Source organism: Budorcas taxicolor, chromosome 10 (genome assembly GCF_023091745.1).
Source record: "Budorcas taxicolor isolate Tak-1 chromosome 10, Takin1.1, whole genome shotgun sequence".
NCBI lineage: Eukaryota > Metazoa > Chordata > Mammalia > Artiodactyla > Bovidae > Budorcas > Budorcas taxicolor.
In genome coordinates this window covers 14,216,082-14,238,412 of record NC_068919.1, presented here as the reverse complement: position 1 = coordinate 14,238,412, position 22,331 = coordinate 14,216,082, and the positions used below count along the sequence as shown (strand labels likewise).

Genomic DNA, 22,331 nt, shown 5'->3' with positions numbered 1-22,331 from the left:
TCTTATGGTTATAGTAATTTCACTTCTCACTCTTAAGCTATTTCTCATCAAGAAATTGTTATCTAGATATCTATTATAAACAGTAATTATCACTGTATGGTTCCCAATGAGGAAAGTTGGGGCATTTACTGGATTTTATAGCATATCAAGAGGACCTTTCCTGCCCTTGGGAAACTCATTGTTTATGAATAGCCAAGTTGGGTATTTCTAGTACAGTCCCAGGATTGTGTAGCCAAGTTTGGTATTACTAGTACAATCCCAGGATTGTGTAATTGATGGAAACTAACATTTTCAGAGGAATATAAGTGGATTCCATTGGTGAGGTAATGAGGTTGACTTTACTATATAAACCTTTATACTGTGTGTTTATTTAATTTAGTTTCTAGAATATATTTTAATTAAAGTCGTGGCTCAGACAGTAAGGAATCTACCTGCAGTGCAGAAGACCCAGGTTCGATCCCTGGGTTGGGAAGATCCCCTGGAGAAGGAAATGGCAACCCACTCCAGTATTCTTGCCTGGGAAATCCCATGGACGGGGCTACAGTCCACGGGGTAACAAACAGTCAGACACAACTGAGCAACTACACTTTTCGTAGTTGATTTACAATGTTGTATTAATTCATGCTGTACAACAGAGTGATTCAGTTGTGTGTGTATATGTGTGTGCTGTGCTTAGTTGCTCAGTTGTGTCTGACCCTTTGCGACCCCATGGACTGTAGCCTGCCAGCTCCTCTGTCTATAGGGATTCTCCAGACAAGAATACTAGAGTGGTTTGCCATGCCCTCCTCGAGGGGATCTTTCCAACCCAGGGATCAAACCCAGGTCTCCCAGATTGCAGGTGGATTCTTTACTGCCTGAGCCACCAGGGAAGCCCAAGAATACTGGAGTGGGTAGCCTGTCCCTTCTCCAGGGGAACTTCACAACCCATGAATTGAACCCAGGGTCTCCTGCATTGCAGGCAGATTCTTTACCAGCTGAGCTACCAGGGAAGGGCGGGGGGGGGGGGGGGTTGTGGGTGTGGGTGTGTGTATAAAAGAATATATATGAGTATATATATGTATATTCTTTTTTATATTATTTTCCATCATGGTGGAAAATATCTCAGGATATTGAATATAGTCCCCTGTGCTATACAGTAGGACTTTGTGGTTTAGTCATTCTCTATATAATGGTTTGCTTCTGCTAACCCCAGCCTCCCACTCTGTCTCTTCCCCCACCCCCACCCCCTTGGCAACCACAAGTCTGTTTTTGTTACGTAGATATGTTGACTTGTGTCATATTTCAGATTCCACATAAAAGTGATATTATATGGTATTTGTCTTTTTCTGTCTGACTTACTTTGCTTAGTACAGTAATCTTTGGATCCATCCATGTTGCTGCAGATGGCGTTCTTTCCTTCTCTTTGGTGGCTGAGTAATATTCCATGGTGTATACAGACCACATCTTCTTTATCCATTCATCTCTCTGTGGACATTTAGTTTGTTTCTATGTCTTTGCAATTGTATATAGTGCTGCTGTGAACATAGGTTTGCATGTATCTTTTTGAATTATAGTTTTGTCTGAGTATATGCCCAGGAGTGGGATTGATGGATCATAAGATGCGTCTATTTTTAGGTTTTGGAGGAATCTTCATTCATTTTTCACAGTGGCTATACCAATTTGCATTCCCAGCAACAGTGGAGGAGGGTTCCCTTCTCTCCACACCCTCTAATAGCAGTAATTGCTATTTGAAGACTTTTTAATGATGGCCATTCTGATTTGTGTGAGGTACTACTTCGTTGTAGTTTTGATTTGCATTTCTCTAATAATTAATGACGTTGAGCATCTTTTCATGTGCCTGTTAGCTATCTGTATGTTTTCTTTGGAGAAAAGTCTGTTTAGGTCTTCTACGTGTTTTTTGATTGGGTTTTTGTTTTTTTGTTGCTGTTGAGTTGTATGAACTGTATATGTATTTTGGAAATGAAGCCCTTGTCAGTTACATCATATGCAAATATTTTCTCCCATTCTGTAGGTTGTCTTTTTGTTTTGTTTCCTTTGCTTTGGAAAAGCTTATAAGTTTAATTAGGTCCCATTTCTTTATTTTTGCTTTTATTTCTATTGCCTTGGGAGACTGACCTAAGAAAACATAGGTTTTATGTCAGAGATTTATGACATAAAATGATTTATCTCAGAGAATGTTTTGCCTATGGTCTCTTCTAGGAGTTTTATGGGGTCTTGTCTTATATTTAGGTCTTTAAGCCGTTTTGAATTTATTTTTGTGTATGGTGAGAGGGTATATTTTAGCTTTATTGTTTTACGTGTGGCTGTCCACCTTTCCCAGCACCACTTGCTGAAGAGACTGTCTTTCCCCATTGTATATTCTTGCCTCTTTTGTTGAAGGTTAATTGACCATAGGTGTGTGGGTTTATTTCTGGTCTCTATTCTGTTCCACTGATGCATATTTCTGTTTCTGTGCCAATACATGCTGTTTTATATGCTTCTAAACTGTGGTGGGAAGTACCTCAGGATACTGAGTTTAGTTTCCTGTGCTGTACAGAGGGGCCTTGATGTTTCCATTCTGTGTGCAGTGGTTTGCTTCCACTGACCCCAGCCTCCCACTGCACCCCTCCTCCCACCCCTCTGGCAGCCACAGGTCTGTTCTCTGTGTTTTTGTTTTGTAGATACGTTATGCCTCCTGCTTCGTTCTTTGCCTTCAGGGTTGCTTCTGCAATCCTGGTCTTTTATGGTTTCATATACATTTTAGGATTATTCTGGTTCTGTGAAAAATGACATGGGTAATTTAATAGGAATTGCATTAAACTTGTAGGTTGCTTTGGGTAGTATGGCCTTTGTTTTGGGGTATGGTTGCTGTATAATATTGTGTTAATTTCTGCTGTACAATGGAGTGAATCAGCTCTATGTATCAGCTATATATCTTCTTCCTCTTGGACCTCTCTTCCACCCCCACCTTTCCCCATTCCATCTGGATCATCAGAGAACACTGAGCTGAACTCCCACTAGCTTTCTCTTTTACACATGGCAGTGCTCACACATCAGCCCAGTCTCCCAATGTAGTATGGATATTTTAGCAATATTAAATCTTCCAATCCAAGAGCGTGGGACATCTTTCCATTTCTTCAAATCATCATTAAAGAACATTTAAAAAGGAAGCGTGTGTATCACACAGAACCCTCCCAGACCTCAAATAATACAACATGCTAAGCAAAGTAAGTCATAAAGAGAAAGACAAATATCATATGATATCTCTTATATGTGGAATCTGAAATACAATACAAATCAACACGGGTCCATCGTGTTGCTGCAAATGGCATTATTTCATTCCTTTTGTTGGCAGAGTAATACCCCATTGTGTGTGTAGGCCACATCTTCTTTACCCATTCTTCTGTCTATGGATATTTAGGTTGCATCTTTAATTTCCTTTATTAATATTTTGTAGTTTCTAGCATATAAGTACGTCTTTTACCTCCTTGGTGAGATTTATTCCTAAGTAATTTTTTGGATGCGATTTTAAATGGGATGGTTTGTTTACATCCCCTTTCTCATCTTTCACTGTTGGTGTAAAGAAATGCAGCTGACTTCTGTATGTTAATCTTGTATCTCGCTAAGTTGCTGAATTTGTTTATCAATTCTAGTCATTTTTGTGTGGAGCCTTTAGGATCTTCTGCTATGATAGCATGTCATCTACAAATAATGACATTTTCACCTCTCCCGTTGTAATCTGATACCTTGTTGTTTCTTGTCTGGTTGCTGTGGCTAGGACTTCCAACACTGTATTGAATAGAAATGATGATAGTGGGCCTCCTTGTTCTGGATTTTAGAGAGAAGGCTATCAACCTTTCACTGTTGAGTATTATATTGACTGTGGGTTTGTCATAAATAACTTTTATAATATTGAAATATGTTCCTTTTATACCCACTTTGGTAAGAGTTTTTTTTATCATGAATGGATGTTGTATTTGGTTAGGTGGTTTTTCTGCATCTATCGAGATGATCATGCGGTTTTTATCTTTTGTTGAGATGGCGTATCACATTGACTGATTTGCATATGTTGAACCATCCTTGTGAACTTAGGATGAATCCTACTTGGCCATGGTATATGATCTTTTTTATGTGTTGTTGCGTTCAGTTCAGTTCGGTCACTCAGTCATGTCCGACTCTTTGTGACCCGATGAACCGCAGCACTCCAGGCCTCCCTGTCCACCCAAACCTGTGTACATTGAGTTGGTGATGCCATCCAACCATCTTATCCTCTGTTGTCCCCTTCTCCTCCTGCCCTCAATCTTTCCCAGCATCAGGGTCTTTTCCAGTGAGTCAGGTCTTCGCATCAGGTGGCCAAAGTATTGGAGTTTCAGCTTCAACATCAGTCCTTCCAATGAACATCCAGGACTGATCTCCTTTAGGATGGACTAGCTGGATCTCCTTGCAGTCCAAGGACTCTCAAGAGTCTTCTCTCCAGCACCACGGTTCAAAAGCATCAGTTCTTCGACACTCAGCTTTCTTTATAGTCCAACTCTCACATCCATACATGACCACTGGAAAAACCATAGCCTTGACTAGATGGACCTTTGTTGACAAAGTAATATCTCTGCTTTTTAATATGCTGTCTAGATTGGTCATAACTTTCCTTTCAAGGAGTAAGTGTTTTTTAATTTCATGGCTGCAATCACCGTCTGCAGTGATTTTGGAGCCCAGAAAAATAAAGTCAGCCACTGTTTCCACTGTCCCCATATATTTGCCAGGAAGTGATGTTGGATTCAGTTTGCTAATATTTTTTGAAAATTTTTATGTCTGTGTTCATCAGAGATTATTGTTGTTGTTCAGTCGCTAAGTTGTGTTTGACTGTTTGTGACCCCATGAACTGCAGCATGCCAGGCTTCCCTGTCCTTCAGTACCTCCCAGAGTTTACTTACACTCAGGTCCATTGAGTTGGTAATGCCAACCAACCATCTCATCCTCTGTTGCCCTCTTCTCCTCTTGCCCTCAATCTTTCCCAGCATCAGAGTCTTTTCCAGTAAGTAGTCTCTTCACATCAGGTGGCCAAAGTATTAGAGCTTCAGTGTCAGTCCTTCCAGTGAATATTCAGGGTTAATTTCCTTTAGGATTGATTGACTAGTTTAATCTCTTTGCTGTCCATGGGAATCTCAAGAGTCTTTTCCAGCACCACAGGTCAAAACCATCAGTCCTTAAGCTCTCCGCCTTCTTTATGGTCCAGCTCTCACATCTGTATGTGATTACTGAAAAAACCATAGCTTTGACTATATGGACCTTTCTCAGCAAAGTGATGTCTCTGCTGTTTAATATACTGTCTAGGTTTGTCATAGCTTTTCTTCCAAGGAGCAACCAACCGTCTCTTCATTTCATGGCTGCAGTCACCATCCACAGTGATTTTGGAATCAGAGATAGTAAAATCTGTCACTGTTTCCATTTTTGCCCCTTCTATTTGCCATGAAGTGATGGGACCAGGTGCCATAATCTTAGTTTTTTGAATGTTGAGTTTTAAGCTATCTTTTTCACTCTCCTCTTTCACCTTCATCACGAGGCTCCTTGGTTCCTCTTCACTTCTCCCCTTAGAATGGTATCATCTGCATATCTGAGGTTGTTGATATTTTTCCTGGCAATCTTGATTCCAGCTTGTGACTTATCCAGCCCGGCATTTCGTGTGATATACTCTGCATATAAGTTAAATAATCAAGATGACAATATACAGCCTTGACGTACTTCTTTCCCAATTTTGACCTAGTCCATTGTTCCATGTCTGGTTCTAATTATTGCTTCTTGACCTGCATACAGGTTTCTCAGGAGGCAGGTAGGGTGGTCTGGTATTCCCATCTAAGAGTTTTCCAGTTTGTCATGATCCACACAGTCAAAGGCTTTAGCATAGTCAATGAAGCAAAAGTAGATGTTTTTCTGGAATTCCCTTGCTTTATCTGTGATCCAGCAGATGTTGGCAATTTGTTCTCTGTTGCCTCTGCCTTTTCTAAATCTAGCTTGTACATATGGAAGATCTTGGTTCACGTCCTGCTGAAGCCTAGCTTGAAGGATTTTGAGCATTCTTGCCAGCATGTGAAATGAGTACAATTGTGCGATAGTTTCAACGTCCTTTGGCATTGTCCTTTTGAATTGGAATGAAAACTGACCTTTTCCAGTCCTGTGGCCATTGCTGAGTTTTCCAAATTTGCTGACATATTGAGTACAGCACTTTATCAGCATCATCTTTTAGAATTTGAAATAGCTCAGTTAGAATTCTGTAGCCTCCACTAGCTTTGTTTGTAGTAATGCTTCCTAAGGCCCACTTGACTTCACACTCCAGGATGTCTGACTCTGGGTAAATGAACATATCATTGTGGTTACCCGAGTCATTAAGATCTTTTTTATATAGTTCTTCTGTGTATTTTTGTGACCTCTTCTTAATCTCTTCTGTTTCTGTTAAGTCTTTGCCATTTTTGTCCTTTATTGTGCTCATCTTTGCATAAAATGTTCCCTTGGTAACTCTGGTTTTTTGAAGAGTTCTCGTCTTTCCCATTCTGTTGCTTTCCTCTATTTCTTCACATTATTCACTTAAGAAGGCTTTCTTACCTCTCCTAGCTATTCTCTGGAACTCTGCATTCAGTCGGGTATATTGTTCCCTTTCTCCTTTGCCTTTTACTTCTCTTCTTTTCTCAGCTATTTGTAAGGTCTCCTCAGACAGCCATTTTGCCGTTTTGCATTTCTTTTCCTTGGAAATGGTTTGATCACTTCCTCCTGTACAATGTTACAAACCTCTGTCCATAGTTCTTGAGGCATTCTGTCTACCAGATCTAATCCCTTGAGTCTATTTGTCACCTCCACAGCAAAATCATAAGGAATTTGATTTAGGTCATACCTGAATGGCCTAATGGTTTTCCCTACTGTCTTCATTTTAAGCCTGAATTTTGCAATAAGTTGCTGATGATCTAAGCCACAGTCAGCCCCTGATCTTCTTTTTGCTGACTGTATAGAGCTTCTCCATCTTAGGTTGCAAAGATTATAATCAGTCTCATTTCGCTATTGACTATCTGGTGATGTCCATTTGTAGAGTCGTCTGCTGTGTTGTTGGAAGAGAGTGTTTACTATGACGAGTGCATTCTCTTGGGAAAACTGTGAATCAGCCTTTGCCCTGCTTCATTTTGTACTTCGTAATATCATCAAAGATACTGGCCTGCAATTTTCTTTTTTGACGGTATCTTTGTTTAGCTTGGCATCAGGGTGACGGTGGCTTCATAGTGTGTCTTTGGTAGTGTTCCCTTCTCTTCAGTCTTTTGGAAGAGTTTGAGAAGGATAAAAGCTCTTTGTATATTTGGTAGAATTCGCCTGTGGAGCCACCTGGACCTGGACTTGCATTTGTAGGGAATTTTTTGTTTTTTCAACTACAGATTCTCTTTCACTACCAGTGACCCATCTTTTCAAATTGTCATCTTCTTGATTCAGTTTAAATGGGATGTATTTTTCTGGAAACTTGTTCATTTCTTCTCTGTTGTTGAGTTTGTTGCCATAAAATTGTTCATATTATTTCTCTCATGGTTTTCATGTTTGAGTTCCACATAAGTGAAAAAAATGTTGATCATATTTTCACACGTGACTCTACTTAAACATAATGAAAACATCCCATTTTAAAAACAATTTGTGACAAGCAATGAAAGGTAGATACTGTACAATAATGTGGAATGAAAGAGAGAGCAAGAGATCGTGGAACTACCAACCACACCAAAGGTTGGTCTTCATCCAGAGAAGGTGATGTTGTGTATATGTGGGATTGGAAGTGAGTCCTCTACTATGAGCTCCTTTTGGAGCTCAATTAATTCCAGTAAGTACTGCTCCCACCTAGACCAAGTGAAAGCAGCACTAGACGAAAAGTGTCTGGAATTAGTCAAGAGAAGATGCATAATCTTCCATCAGGACAACTCAAGACCACATGTTTCTTTGATGACTAGGCAAAAAATGTTATAACTTGACTGGAAAGTTCTGACTTATCATCATATTCACCAGATATTGCACCTTCAGATGTCCATTTATTTCAGTCTTTATAAAATTCTCTTAATGGAAAAAATGTCAATTCCCTGGATGCTTGTAAAAGACACCTGGAAGAGTTCTTTGCTCAAAAAGATACAAAGTTTTGGGGAGGTGGAATTACGAGGTTTCCTGAAAAATGGCAGAAAATAGTAGAACAAAATAGTGAATACGTTGTTCAGTAAAGTTCTTGGTGAAATTGAAAAATGGGTCTGTTATTGTTACTTAAAAACCAAGGGAACTTTTTGGCCAACCTAGTATTACTGTATTCCCATCAATTTCTCCCTTACGTCTGTCGTTATTTGTTTTATGTATTTGGGTGTTCCTGTATTGGGTGCATATAGTGTCCTCCACTAGTTTTCTTTATGCCTTTTGCTTTCAAGTCTATTTTGTCTGACATGAGTATTGCCAACTCTTGCTTTCCTGTGATCTTCATTGGCATGATACCTCTTTTTCCGTCCCCTCGCTTCCAGTCTGTATGTTCTTTGCCCTAAAGTGCACAGTGCCTTGTAGCGCCTACAAGGGTGCCTCGTAGGTGGCATAGTCTCTTGTTTTTTAATCCAGTCCGCCACCCCGTCTTTTTTGATTGGAACAGTCTGTTTACATTTGAGGAAATTATTGGTAAATATGTATTTAATATCACTTTAAACCTTGTTTTCCAGTTGATTTTGTGTTTCGTTTTTGTCTCTTTGTTTTTCATTTTGTGGTTTGATGATTTCCCTTTATTTCATGCTTGTGTTTTCTGTTTGGTTTTTGTGAATCCTGTTGTATGTTTTTGATTTGTGGTTACCCTGTTTTTCAAGTATGTTAACCCCTTCCTGTATCTGCTTGCTTTTAGGCTGGTAGTCATATAGGCTCAAATGAAAGAATCTGTATTTTCTTACTCTCCTCCCCTGCATTTTATCATTTTGATGTCCATTTTGATGTCCAGTTACATCTTCATGTTTATCCTTTTGCCATTCCTTATGTTTATCATTGCTTTCATAAAAAGATTTAAAGCCTATTTTTTTCTTTTTGGTCTGTATACCGGCTTATTTAAATGATTTGCTTTACAATTGTGATTTTCTCTCCCCTACATCTTCTTGATTCTTTTATAATAGAAGACCTTAATATTTCTTTTAGAATAGGTGTAGTATTGCTCTTTTCTTTTAGTTTTTCCTTATTTGAGAAATTCTTTATCTCCTTCTCTTCTAAATGTTATTCTTACTGGGTAGAGCATTCTAGATTGCAGATTTTTCCCTTTTAAGACTTTAAATAGGTTTATCCACTCCCTTCTAATCTGCATTATTTCTGTAGAGAAATCAGCTTATAGCCTTATGGGTATTCCCTTATAATTAACTCTTCGTTTTTCTTTTAGTGCATTTGGAATCTTCTCTTTGTCTTTCGCTTTTGCCATTTTGATTATAATATGTCTTCGTGTTGGTCTGTTTGGGTTCATCTTGTCCAGGAACTTCTGTGCTTTCTGTATCTGGATATCTGTTTCCTTCTTTAGGTTTGTAGTTTTCAGCCATAATTTCTTGAAACACATTTTCAATCCCCTTTTCTCTTTCTTCTCCTGCTGAAGTCCCTGTCATCATAGAGGGGCACCCTTTATGTTATCCCATGCATGCGTGCTCAGTTGCTTTAGTCATGTTCAGCTCTTTGCAACCCCATGAACCATAGCCTGCCAGGCACCTCTGTCCATGGGATTTTCCCTGCAGGAGTACTGGAGTGGAATTTTCCCGACCCAGGGATTGAACCCACGTTTTCTGTGTCTCCTGCATTGCAGGAGAATTTACCGCTGAGCCACCAGGGAAGCCCATGTTATCCCATAGGTATTTTATATTATCTTCACGTTTTTTTTTTTTTTTTTTTTTTTTTCATTTGGCTTTCTGTCTACTGTGTTCTTGGAGAAGGCAACGGCAACCCACTCCAGTACTCTTGCCTGGGAAATCCCATGGACAGAGGAGTCTGGTGGGCTACAGTCCATGGGGTTGTGAAGAGTCGGACATGACTGAGCGACTTTCACTTTTCACTTTCATGCATTGGAGAAGGAAATGGCAACCGACTCCAGTGTTCTTGCCTGGAGAATCCCAGGGACGGGAGCCTGGTGGGGTCGCACAGAGTCGGACACGACTGACGTGCCTCAGCAGCAGCAGCAGCTACTGTGTTCTGAATGGGTGATTTTCATTATTCTATTTGCCAGGTCACTTTTTTATTTTGCTAGTCATTGCCTTTATCTTAGTTTTAATCTTGGCAAACGAATTTTCTAATTTTCTTGCCTCCTCCTCATAGTTTCTAGTTATTTGTTTGTTTTACAGTAATATGCATTTCTGTCGATAGCCCGTCTTAATTCCTCTGGTATCTTCATTACCTCTTTTTTGAACTTGGAGTCTATTACACTGGAGAGGCCTGTTTAATTGTTCTTTCAGGGGAATTCTCTTGGTCTCTTAACTGGTATTGGCTCCTCTGCATCTTCATTTTCCATATATTTCTCTTACTCTGAGTTTAGGAGAAACTTATATACTGTGGTCTTGGAAGGCTATTTATTTGTGGGAGTGTCTCTGTGTAGCTTGTGTGGGTTTACTGTTTTCGGTGCAAGGGCTGCTTTTGTGTGGATGCCTGCCTCCTCTCCTCAGCATGTGCCAGCTGTTACCCCCTTGACAGGGGCACACAGATGCTGTAACTCATGTGTTCTCCCAGGCTGATGGCAGCATTGGCTGATACCCACTCCCAGGGCCCATGGCGGCAGCTCCTGTGCACTCGTAGGTTCCCCAACGACAGGGGCAGTGACTGGCGCCAGATCTTGGATCTCTCTGTGCCTGGAGTGGTTTGTGTTGCCCCCAGAGCTTGCATAGGCAGTGTCCTGAAGTCTGAGACCGCGTGTGCGGGGAAAGAGGCTCTTAAAGCATCCTGCCTTTCCCCTTGCGTGGCCCCTACAGTGGCACCTTGCCTCTGTGGCAGGTCCAGGCTTCTTCCTCATGTACCTTTGGTTGTGGGCATACCATACTCCAACCCTTCAGGCCCTCTGCACAGCCAACCCCAGCACTCCCCCCTGAGTTTGACCTCCAAAGCCTGAAGTGCAGCACCCAGCCCCACCTTCACTGGCAGACACATGTCTCAGACTGGGCAGTGCAGGGCGGCCACACCTACTGTCTGCGTAGGTCTCCGTTTTGCCTTCTTCAGCCAGTTGCTACACTCTCCTTTGAGGCTCCAGAGCTCCCACTCTGTCCTGGCTGAAGTCTCTGCTGGTGCGGGGACTTCCCAGGATATTGGAACCTTTGCTCTTTCATAGCTCCCTTCCAGGGATGCAGGTCCTGTCCTGATTCCTTTCTCTTCCTTTTTTCCTTTTGTTTTGTCCTACCTGGTTATGTGGAAATTTTCTTCCCCTTTCAGAAGTCTTGAGTTCTTCTGCCAGTGTTCAGTAGGTATTCTGTGAGAATTGTTCCATGTGTAGATGCATTTTTGACGTTATTTATTGAAGGAGGTGAGCTCCACATCCTTCTCCTCTCCCATCTTGTTCACTGTCCAGTTTCTAGAATTTTCTTATCAGGAGCTCTAAGCTTTGTGTTTTCTTAGGTTTTTTGTTTTTTCCAAAGTTTTTAAAAAAAAAAAAAAAACCAACTTTTTTTCAAAGTTTTTTTCCAAACTTTTTTTTTTAAGTTTACGTAGTATTAGGTATTATAAGTAGTCAAGGGATGATTTAAAGTATATGGGAGGAAAAAAGGTATTTGGGATGATGCAGGTAGATTATGTGCTAGGTCATTTCAGTCGTGTCCAACTCTGTGCGACCCTATGGACTGCAGCCTGCCAGGCTCCTCTGTCCATGGGATTTTCCAGGCAGGAATATTGGAGTGGGTTGCCGTGCCCTTCTCCAGGGGTTCTTCCGGACTCAGGGATTGATCAGCGGGTAGATTATATGTAAACACTAAGCCATGTTATAAGGAACTTGAGTATCTACAGATTTTGGTATCCATGGTGGAGAGAGAGTCCTGGAGCCAGTCCTCTATGAATACTGAGGGATGAATATATATAAATATTTATGTGTGTGTGAGTATGTGTAAGTGTATGTGTGTGTGTGTATGTGTGTGTGTATATATATATATATATATATATATTTTTTTTTTTTTTTTTTTTTTTTGCCCTCCCTGATTAGATGACTTCCCAGAATCTACAGGAGTAAAGCGAATTGTTCAAGCCTTGAATGCCAACGTCTGGTCCAATGTAGTGATGAAGAATGGTAAGTAACTTGGGACTAAACGTCCTGGGGATTTTTTTCCTCCTGTTCTTCCTAAGTTTTAAATTATTCAGATCTATGTGGAAGCATTAGGATTATATAAAATCTGTATATCTGTTCCATTTTAAAGTCCCCAGTTGAAGGGAAAGCCAAAATAAACATTTCTAAGAATTTAAAATATATGTTTAATCATTAAAAGAGTTTGGAACTTACGTTTAATATGCTTGGCCTTGTCTTTGGCTTTGAGAAATAGCCTCAAAGTTGTAAAGCATGAATTCTGTTCTTACAGAGCTCATAGCCCAGCAGTCCTGTGTACTTTTAAAATGCTAGGTAACTGTGCAAGGCAGTCTTTGATGAGTACAGAATGCCTGATACAAGCAGCGGAGGCAGAGAGGCCCAGAGATGTGGCCTTTATTTATTGTGGGCCTGAGTACAGAGAGTTTCAAGACGAAAGCAGGTCTTAACAGTTGTCTTCATGGGATGGTCAAGATTTGGGTTGGTGAAGCGAGAGCATGGAGCAAACAGTACAGGGAGCATGTCTTCAAGAATAATGGTTGTATCTTTCAGGGTTTCTCAGAAACTCTTGCCTACCAGTTGGACCTAGCTTAGGGGAGAGAGGCCTGCATTTGAGGCAAGAGAATCAGCTTTTCCTGTAGGAAGTGGTGAGTCATTATGAGACTTCTTAACAAGTGGTGCAGAGAAGTTGGCACCTTTGAAAGATTGATGTTGTGGGTTTGGCAGCTGAAGCAGGTAGAGGTAGAGCCTGAAGTCAGGAGACCAGGCCCCTGTGGCTGCAGCTCAGTAGCCATAGGGCAAGAAGCTGAATCTGAAGTGCAGTTGAAGCCATCAGGCTGGTCAGTACACATTAGCCTCTTATTGCCTGTGTTAGTTCGCTTGAGGCTGCAGTAACAAAGTACAGCCAGCTGGAGTCTTAGAACAACAGGTGTTTATTGTCTCACAGTTCTAGATGCCAGAGGTCCAGAATCAAGGTGTCAGCAGGGGCTGTGTTCCCTTGGAAGGTGCTAGGGAGGTGTCTGCCCCGGCTGTTTCTTCTGGCCTCTGGTAGCGTTAATTCCAGGCTTCACATGTATTCCCCCTGTTTGCTAGTCTCTGTCCCTGTCTTCTTTATATAAGGATAATAGTCATAATGAATTAAGAGCCCACCCTACCCCAACATGACTTCATCTTTACTAATTATATTTGCAAATGAGGTAACAATCAGAGGTATAAAAGGTTAGAACTTCAACATATAATTTGTTCAGTTCAGTTCAGTCGCTCAGTCGTGTCTGAGTCTTTGCGACCCCATGAATCGCAGCACGCCAGGCCTCCCTGTTCATCACCATCTCCCAGAGTTCACTCACAGACTCATGTCCATCGAGTCCGTGATGCCATCCAGCCATCTCACCCTCGGTCGTCCCCTTCTCCTCCTGCCCCCAATTCCTGCCAGCATCAGAGTCTTTTCCAATGAGTCAGCTCTTCTCATGAGGTAGCCAAAGTATTGGAGCTTCAGCTTTAGCATCATTCCTTCCAGAGAAATCCCAGGGTTGATCGCCTTCAGAATGGACTGGTTGCAGTCCAAGGGACCCTCAAGAGTCTTCTCCAACACCACAGTTCAAAAGCATCAATTCTTCGGCGCTCAGCCTTCTTCACAGTCCAACTCTCACATCCATACATGACCACAGGAAAAACCATAGCCTTGACTAGATGGACCTTAGTCGGCAAAGTAATGTCTCTGCTTTTGAATATGCTCTCTAGGTTGGTCATAACTTTTCTTCCAAGGAGTAAGCATCTTTTAATTTCATGGCTTGCAGTCACCATCTGCAGTGATTTTGGAGCCCCCCCAAAATAAAGTCTGACACTGTTTCCACATCTATTTCCCATGAAGTGATGGGACCAGATGCCATGATCTTCATTTTCTGGGTGTTGAGCTTTAAGCCAACTTTTTCACTCTCCTCTTTCACTTTCATCAAGAGGCTTTTTAGCTCCTCTTCACTTTCTGCCATAAGGGTGGTGTCATCTGCATATCTGAGGTTATTGATATTTCTCCCGGCAATCTTGATTCCAGCTTGTGTTTCTTCCAGTCTAGCGTTTCTCATGATGTACTCTGCATATAAGTTAAATAAGCAGGGTGACAATATACAGCTTTGACGTACTCCTTTTCCTATTTAGAACCAGTCTGTTGTTCCATGTCCAGTTCTAACTGTTGCTTCCTGACCTGCATACAGATTTCTCAAGAAGCAGGTCAGGTGGTCTGGTATTCCCATCTCTTTTAGAATTTTCCGCCTGGGCTTCCCAGGTGGTGCTAGTGGTAAAGAACCCAGCTACCAACGCAGGAGACTTAAGAGACACAGCTTCGATCCCTGGATCAGGAAGATCCCCTGGAGAAGGTCACGGCAACCCATTCCTGGTGAATCCCATGGATAGAGGAGCCAGGCAGGCTATAGTCTGTGGGGTTGCAGAGAGTCAGACATGACTGAAGTAACTTAGCACGCATGCACATCTTATAATTTACATTTATAGCTATAAATTTAGAAGCTGGACTGAACACACTTTATTACTTTGGAATTATGGTCAAAGGTATTTTCTGGAAAACAAAATATGCTTTTCAGACATTAAACAATACTCTTAAGAGAACTGCAAAGCCAAGAGGCACACTGGATTTCTCACGGTCTTTGCCTTGAAGCATCTTTTCTTTATTTTTTTTCTCTACAGTAAGTGATATATTTGTTTGCTATTAACCAAATCTCAAATCTTGCTGTTAGCTTAATTCCATTTTTAAGAGGATCTTGACCTACATGGTATGAAGGAAACTTAACTCTCTTCTTTCTCGAAGGAGGCCTAGGTATGGACATACAGTGACATTTAGCTGCAACCCAAGGTTTAGGAGGCTTGGAGGATGCGCTTGTGGAACCCCACATCTTAGATTAGAGACGGAACTCCGTATGAGCGTATGGCGGGAGTCGTGCTCCTGTTCCAGGCCTGCCCTGCCTCCTGTGCTCTCTGCAGGCCCTTGCTTTGCTGGCGGGCTCAGTGAGCCGTGCCTGCTTCCCGGCAGGCTGCTCTTGAATGTCGCCTGCCAGCAGGCGCTCAGACTGCTTTATTTGCAGGTGTCCATCTTTTCTACTTCTGTTTTCTCTTTCATTTCCCCCCTTTCCTCTTTCTCTCCTTTTATTTCTCTTTCTTTTGAAAAATTGTGGTTAAATATACATAGCATAAGGGCTTCCCTGGTGGTGCAGAGGTTAAAGCGTCTGCCTGCAATGTGGGAGACCCAGGTTCGATCCCTGGGTCAGGAAGATCCCCTGGAGAAGGAAATGGCAACCCACTCCAGTACTCTTGCCTGGAGAATCCCATGGACGGAGGAGCCTGGTGGGCTATAGTCCACGGGGTCGCAAAGAGTCGGACAAGACTGAGCGACTTCACATACCTAGCGTAAGAGTTACCATTTTAACCATTTTTAAGTGTACCTTTCAGAGGCATTAAATACGTTCACATTGTTGTGCAGCCATCACTACTCAAAGCTTCAAACCCCCCAGAATTTTAAATCAGGAAGTTAGTTGACAAAGTAAAGAAAGGTGTTGGTGGTGTTCTTTTTTGTTTGTTTTTCTGCTGGAAATTCAACCAAGGTTTTTTACACAGGGTTTTATTTATTTATTTATTTTAATTGGAGGCTAATTACTTTACAGTATTGTGGTGGTTTTTGCCATACATTGACATGAATCAGCCATGGGTGTACATATGTGGCCCATCCTGAACCCCCTCCCTCCTTCCTCCCCATCCCATCCCTCTGGGTCATCCCAGTGCACCAGCCCTGAGCACCCTGTCTCATGCATCAAACCTGGACTGGCGATCTGTTTCACATATGGTAATATACATGTTTCAGTGCTATTCTCTCAGATCATCCCACCCTCGCCCTCTCCCACAGAGTCCAAAAGACTGTTCTGTACATCTTTTACACAGGATTTTAGAGAACAGTAAGAGAGGTGGCATACCTAATTCATTCTAAGGCCAGGTTAAAACGATCCAAATCCCTAAAATAGGACCAGTAAAGAAAATCATTAGAGGCCATCTCCTCTATGAACATAGATGCCATGCTGCTGCTGCTAAGCCGCTTCAGTCGTGTCTGACTCTGTGCGACCCCATAGATGGGGGCCCACTGTCCCTGGGATTCTCCAGGCAAGAACACTGGAGTGGGTTGCCATTTCCTTCTCCAATGCATGAAAGTGAAAAGCGAAAGTGAAGTCGCTCAGTTGTGCCCGACTCTCAGCGAACCCATGGACTGCAGCCTACCAGGCTCCTCCATCCATGGGATTCTCCAGGCAAGAGTACTGGAGTGGGGTGCCATTGCCTTCTCTGATTTTAACCAAAATACTAGCAACCCTAGTCCTGAAATACATGAAAAGACTATAACATGACCTAGTTGAGTTATTCCAAGAACCTAACATTCTTTAATATAAGAAAGTGAAAGTGAAGTCGCTCAGTCGTATCTGACTCTTTGCGACCCGTGGACTGTAGCCCACCAAGCTCCTCCGTCCATGGGATTCTCCAGGCAAGAATACTGGAGTGGGTTGCCATTTCCTTCTCCAATATAAGAAAAAGCTACTTAAATCACCAACATGAACAGGTTATGGGAGGATAATATCATTATGGCAGTTAGTGAAAAATGCATTTAAAATTTTCAACTTTTGTACAGAGGGAGGAAATAAAGAAACTGTGAACAAATCAGAAGTGGACTCCTGTGGCAGAAATTGACAGTATGTAATATAGTATATACCACACTGAAACAGGGAGAGGTGGAGTGGTGCCGCTTCTCACTTTCAGGACACTAATGACTAATTTTTCTGTTGTTGTTTTCAATTAGAAAAATTACTGTAATCCCAGTTGATTCTTTGGGATTATTACATTGCCAGTTATATAATCTCAGTTAATTATTTTGAAATATGTACTATCTATTTGTCAAGCAACAATGGATCATTCAGGTTATGTCATATTGGTCTTTAATTTCGATTCAGAAAAGTATCAGTGTGAAAATCTTTTAAAAATGCATTTTAAATGTGCTCAGCTTGGGCAAAACATTTCCAATTCTAATAAGGACTGTGAAAATTTAGCTGTTACGGCAAATATCCCTGAAAACATACAGATCTGACTAGGGTTTCATTTCTTTGCAGTTTATTGGCCACTAGGCATTCAAAAGTCAAATACTCAATCTGAAAATCCACTTAATTAAAAACTTAGAGATGAATAACTTTCTTCCTGCCTTCCACCAGGATAAAGTAAATGTCTTTTCCTCAATGTACTTCCTGATTGAAATGAATGGCAAGCTCAATTCTTTGCTTATTGCCAGTCTGAACAACTTACCCTGCTATAGTAGGTAGCCTCGTAAGTTTTTGCTCCTAATCTTTTCCTTAAAAGTTAATAATATAGAAGACGGCTCCTTGGGACTCTAGCCTCACCACCTTCGTGGCCTGCTGGTTTTGCAAATAAGGTCGTTATTCCTGCCCCAACAACTTGTCTCTCAATTTGTTAATCTGTCGTGCCATGAGCATTATGAGCTTGGACTTGGTAAAAACTTTTGGCCTGACAGCCTGGAACCTTGGAGCTCATAGACAGCTGGCACGGGTTGAGGAATTTTCAGGTAAGGCCCTAACAGCTTCCAGGACCACTTGTCCTGAGAATTTCCCCTTCAGAATCCCCCAAAGCAACACTGTCTGCCACAGGGCTTGGCAGTTGAAGCAAGAAACTGACATCTGGAAGCTGATGGGCTCGTTGTACAATAGGGTAAATAGAAAAAATAAAGTTGATAACTTAGAAGTATGAGATTAACAGATACAAACCACATAAAACAATAAGGATTTACTATATAGCAAAGGGAGCTATATTCAATATATTATAATAGTCTATAATGGAAAATAATCTGAATATATATATGTAAAACTGAATCACTTTGCTGTACACTAGAAACTAACAAAGTATTCTAAATCAGTTATGTGAAGTGAAAGTTGCTCAGTCATGTCCAACTGTTTGTGACCCATGGACTGTATAGTCCATGGAATTCTCCAGGCCAGAATACTGAAATGCGTAGCCTTTCCCTTCTCCAGGGGATCTTCCCAACCCAGGGATCGAACCCAGGTCTCCCACATTGCCGGCGGATTCTTTACCAGCTGAGCCACAAGGGAAGCCCAAGAATACTAGAGTGGGTAGCCTGTCCCTTCTCCAGCAGATCTTCCCAACCCAGGAATCGAACCTGGGTCTCCTGCATTGCAGGCAGATTCTTTACCAACTGAGCTATCAGGGAAACCAACTATACTTGAACTACTAAAAAAAAGTGTGCAGCTGGAAACACAAACACACACACACACATTAATGATACAGAAACAACCAAAGAAAAGATAAATTGAACTTCATCAAAATTTAAAAAACTCTTGTAATTCAGAGTACACTTAGGAAAGTGTCCTCTGAGTGGTGGAAAGTATCTGTAAGCCATACATTTATCTAATGAGGATCCAGTTGTTCAGTCAGTCAGTCATGTCTGACTCTGCGACTCCATGGACTGCAGCATGCCAGGCTTCCCTGCCCTTCACTGTCTCCTGGAGTTTGGTCACACTCATGTCTATTAAGTCGATGATGCCACCTAATTTATCTTATCCTCTGTTGTCCCCTTCTCTTCCTGCCCTCAATCTTTCCCAGCATCAGTGTCTTTTCCAGTGAGTTGGCTCTTTGCATCAGGTGACCAAAGATTTGGAGCTTCAGTATCAGTCCTTCCAGTGAATATTCAGGGTTACTTTCCTTTAGGATCGACTAGTTAGATCTCCTTCCTATCCAAGGGCCTCTCAAGAGTCTTCTCCAGCACCACAGTTCGAAATCATCAATTCTCTGGTGCTCAGCTCTTTATGGTTCAGCTCTCACATCTCTACATGATTACTGAAAGACCATAGCTTTGACTATATGGACCTTTCTTGGCAAAATAATGTCTTTGCTTTTAATACGTTGTCTAGGTTTGTCATAGGTTTTCTTCCAAGGAGCAAGCACCTTTAATTTCATGGCTGCAGTCACCATCTGCAGTGATTTTGGAGCCCAAGATTCTGTCACCGTTTCCATTTTTCCATCTATTTGCCATGAAGTGATGGGACCAGATGCCATGATCTTAAGTGTTTTGAATGTTGAGTTTTAAGCCAGCTTTTTCACCCTCCTTCACCTTCATCAAGAGGCTTTTAGTTCCCCTTCTCTTTCTGCCATTGGGGTGGTGTCATCTGCATATCTCGAGGTTATTGGTATTTCTACCAGCAGTCTTGATTCCAGCTTATAATTCATCCAGCCCAGCATTTTTCATAATGTACTCTGCATATAAGTTGAATAAACAGGTGACAGTATACAGTCTTGACGTATTCCTTTCCCAATTTTGAACCAGTCCTTTGTTCCATGTCTGGTTCTGACTTTCGCTTCTTGACCTGCATACAGGTTTCTCAGGAAGCAGGTAAGGTGGTCTGGTGTTGTAATCTCTTTTAACAGCTAATGTTAGTAGTTCTCAAACTTTGCTGCATATTATAATTACCTGGGGATAATTATCTTGAGAAGATGTTCTAAATCTCTCTGCCTAGGCCTCACCCCACAACAGTTAATACAGAACCTCCAAAAATTTTCCAGTTTGTTGTGATCCACACAGTCAAAGGTTTCAGCATAGTCAGTGAAGCAGATGTTTTTCTGGAAGTCCCTTGCTTTTTCTATGGTCCAGCGGATGTTGGCAGTTTGACCTCTGTTCCTCTGCCTTTTCTAAATCCACCTTGTACATCTGAAGGTTCTTGGTTCATGTGTTGTTGAAGCCTGTCATGAAGGATTTTGAGCACTACCTTGCTTGCATGGTGAAATAAGTGCAACTATGCCATAGTTTGAGCATTCTTTAGCATTGCCCTTCTTTGGAATTAGAATGAAAACTGACCTTTTCCAGTCTTGTGGCCACTGCTGAGTTTTCCAAATTTGCTGGCCTATTGAGTGCAGCACTTTCACAGCATCATTTTTTAGGATTTGAAATGGCTGGGATTTGATCACTTCTACTAGCTTTGTTCATAGTAATGCTTCCTAAGGCCCACTTGACTTCACACTCCAAGATGTCTAGCTCTAGGTGAGTGACCACACCATCGTGGTTATCTGGGTCACTAAGACCTTTTTTGTACAGTTCTTCTGTGTATTCTTGCCACTTTTTTTAGGTCCATACCCTTTCTGTCTTCATTGTGCCCATCTTTGCATGGAATGTAGTACTGAGAATGTGTAAAGAACTCTTATAGCTTAATAATAAAAAGGCAATGCAGTTTTTAAAATGGTGAAGGAGTTGAGTAGATATTTTTGCAGAGAAGGTACACAAATGGCCAGTAAGCACATGAAAAGATGCTTAACATTATTAATCATCAGGGAAGTCACAACCACATGAGGTACAACTTCATTCCCACCAGGTTAGCTATAATCTAAAGAGACATTAAGAAGCATTAGTGAGGATGTCAAGAAATTAGAACCCTTATATACTGATGATGAGAATGTAAAATGGTGCTATAGCCACTTTGAAACAGTAGTAGTTTCTCAGAAAAGTAAGCCATATGACCCAACAATTCCACTCATAGGTATTTTACCCAAGAGAATTGAAAACATATGTCCACAGAAAACTTGTACACAGATGTTTCTAGCAGCATTATTCATAATTGCAAAAAAAAGTGGAAACAAATGCTGAATTGGAAATAACTGCTGAAAACAACATGCATATGATAGAATATTATTTAACCATAAAAAGAAATGAAGCATGGATGCATGCTACAACGTGGATGAACCTCAGAAACATTATGCTAAATGGAAAAAGCCAGACACAAAGGCCACATATTTTAACAATTCCACTTAAGTGAAGTGTTCAGAATAGTTAAATTCATAGAGATAGAAAGCAGGTTCGTGGCTGCCAGGGACAGGGAGGGGTGGTTTGGGGTATGAGATTTCTTTTCTGGAGTGATAAAAGTGTTTTAGAATTATATAGTGATGGTGGCTACACAACTTCGTAAATACACTAAAACCCACCAAATTCCATACTTTAAAGAAGTTGAATGTTATGTATATGTAAATGATACCTCAGTAAGAAGGAGGAAAGGGGAGGCTGGAAGGAGAAAGGAAAAAAGGCAGGCAGGAAGGAAATAGTCCTGTTCATGATGATAGTACTGTTAGAAGGATGTTGGTAGAAGGCAGTGAGATGGCAACCATACTAATGAGCTGCTGCTATACATGCCTTATCTTATTTAATCACAGTATTCAAGAGAGTTAGGCTTAAAGAGGTCAAGTAATTTCCCCAAGGTCATAGAAGTCATCAGTTCTCAGACTTGTGTGCACACTGGAATCACTTGGGGAACTTTAAAAAGTACTGATGCCTGAATCTCATTCTTGGAGATTCTGCATTAACTGTTGTGGCCTACACATAGAGATTTAAAACATCTTCTCCAGGTAATTATCCCCAGGTAATTATAATATGCAGTAAAGTGTGAGAACCACTAATATTAGCTGTGAAATAGCAAAGCCTCTGATTTGAAGTTAGATCTTTATAATTTTGAAGTCTCATGCATTTATCTACTGTAACGTGTAGCCTTATAAATCACTATATTGTAATGAAATTTTTCCGAAGAGTCTGGTGACAGTGTCCTGTCCCAACATTTCTACGTAGCTGTGTGACCTTATGTGGATCTCATTCTGTCTAGGCTTTATTTTTAATCTGGAAAAGGAGGTTGGTCTCCATCCATGGCTCTGGCTATACAGTGAGATCACCTGGGAAGCTCTTACGACCTGCGCTGCCTGGGTCTCACCCAGACCATTTCTCTTAGAAGGGAGGGGCGGCTTCCGTATTTTCTAAGTGCCTCAGAAATTCAGATACGCAGTTTGGTTGAGAACCACTGACATAGATGTTAGTCCTCTAATTCTAACTTGTAAGAGTCTGTGCTTAATCCACAGGAGTAAACTTGGCATTTTGAAAGCGACTCGTCCTTTGACTGATTTGCTTTCTCCCATTCATGAATTGTGTTAATACTCACAAGTCGCTCCTCTGGCTTTGTAAGTCAGAGGACAGAGATAG

At 41.3% G+C, this 22,331-nt stretch overlaps 1 protein-coding gene across 1 annotated transcript in view; it reads left to right on the top strand.

The window, feature by feature from the left end:
- AAGAB (alpha and gamma adaptin binding protein) overlaps window positions 1-22,331 on the top strand; it is a 70,564-nt gene that overhangs the window by 25,070 nt on the left and 23,163 nt on the right. The window contains exon 5 of the mRNA XM_052646845.1: window positions 12,161-12,244. Coding sequence (XP_052502805.1) covers window positions 12,161-12,244 — 84 coding nt within the window. The remainder of the gene's footprint in view (window positions 1-12,160; window positions 12,245-22,331) is intronic.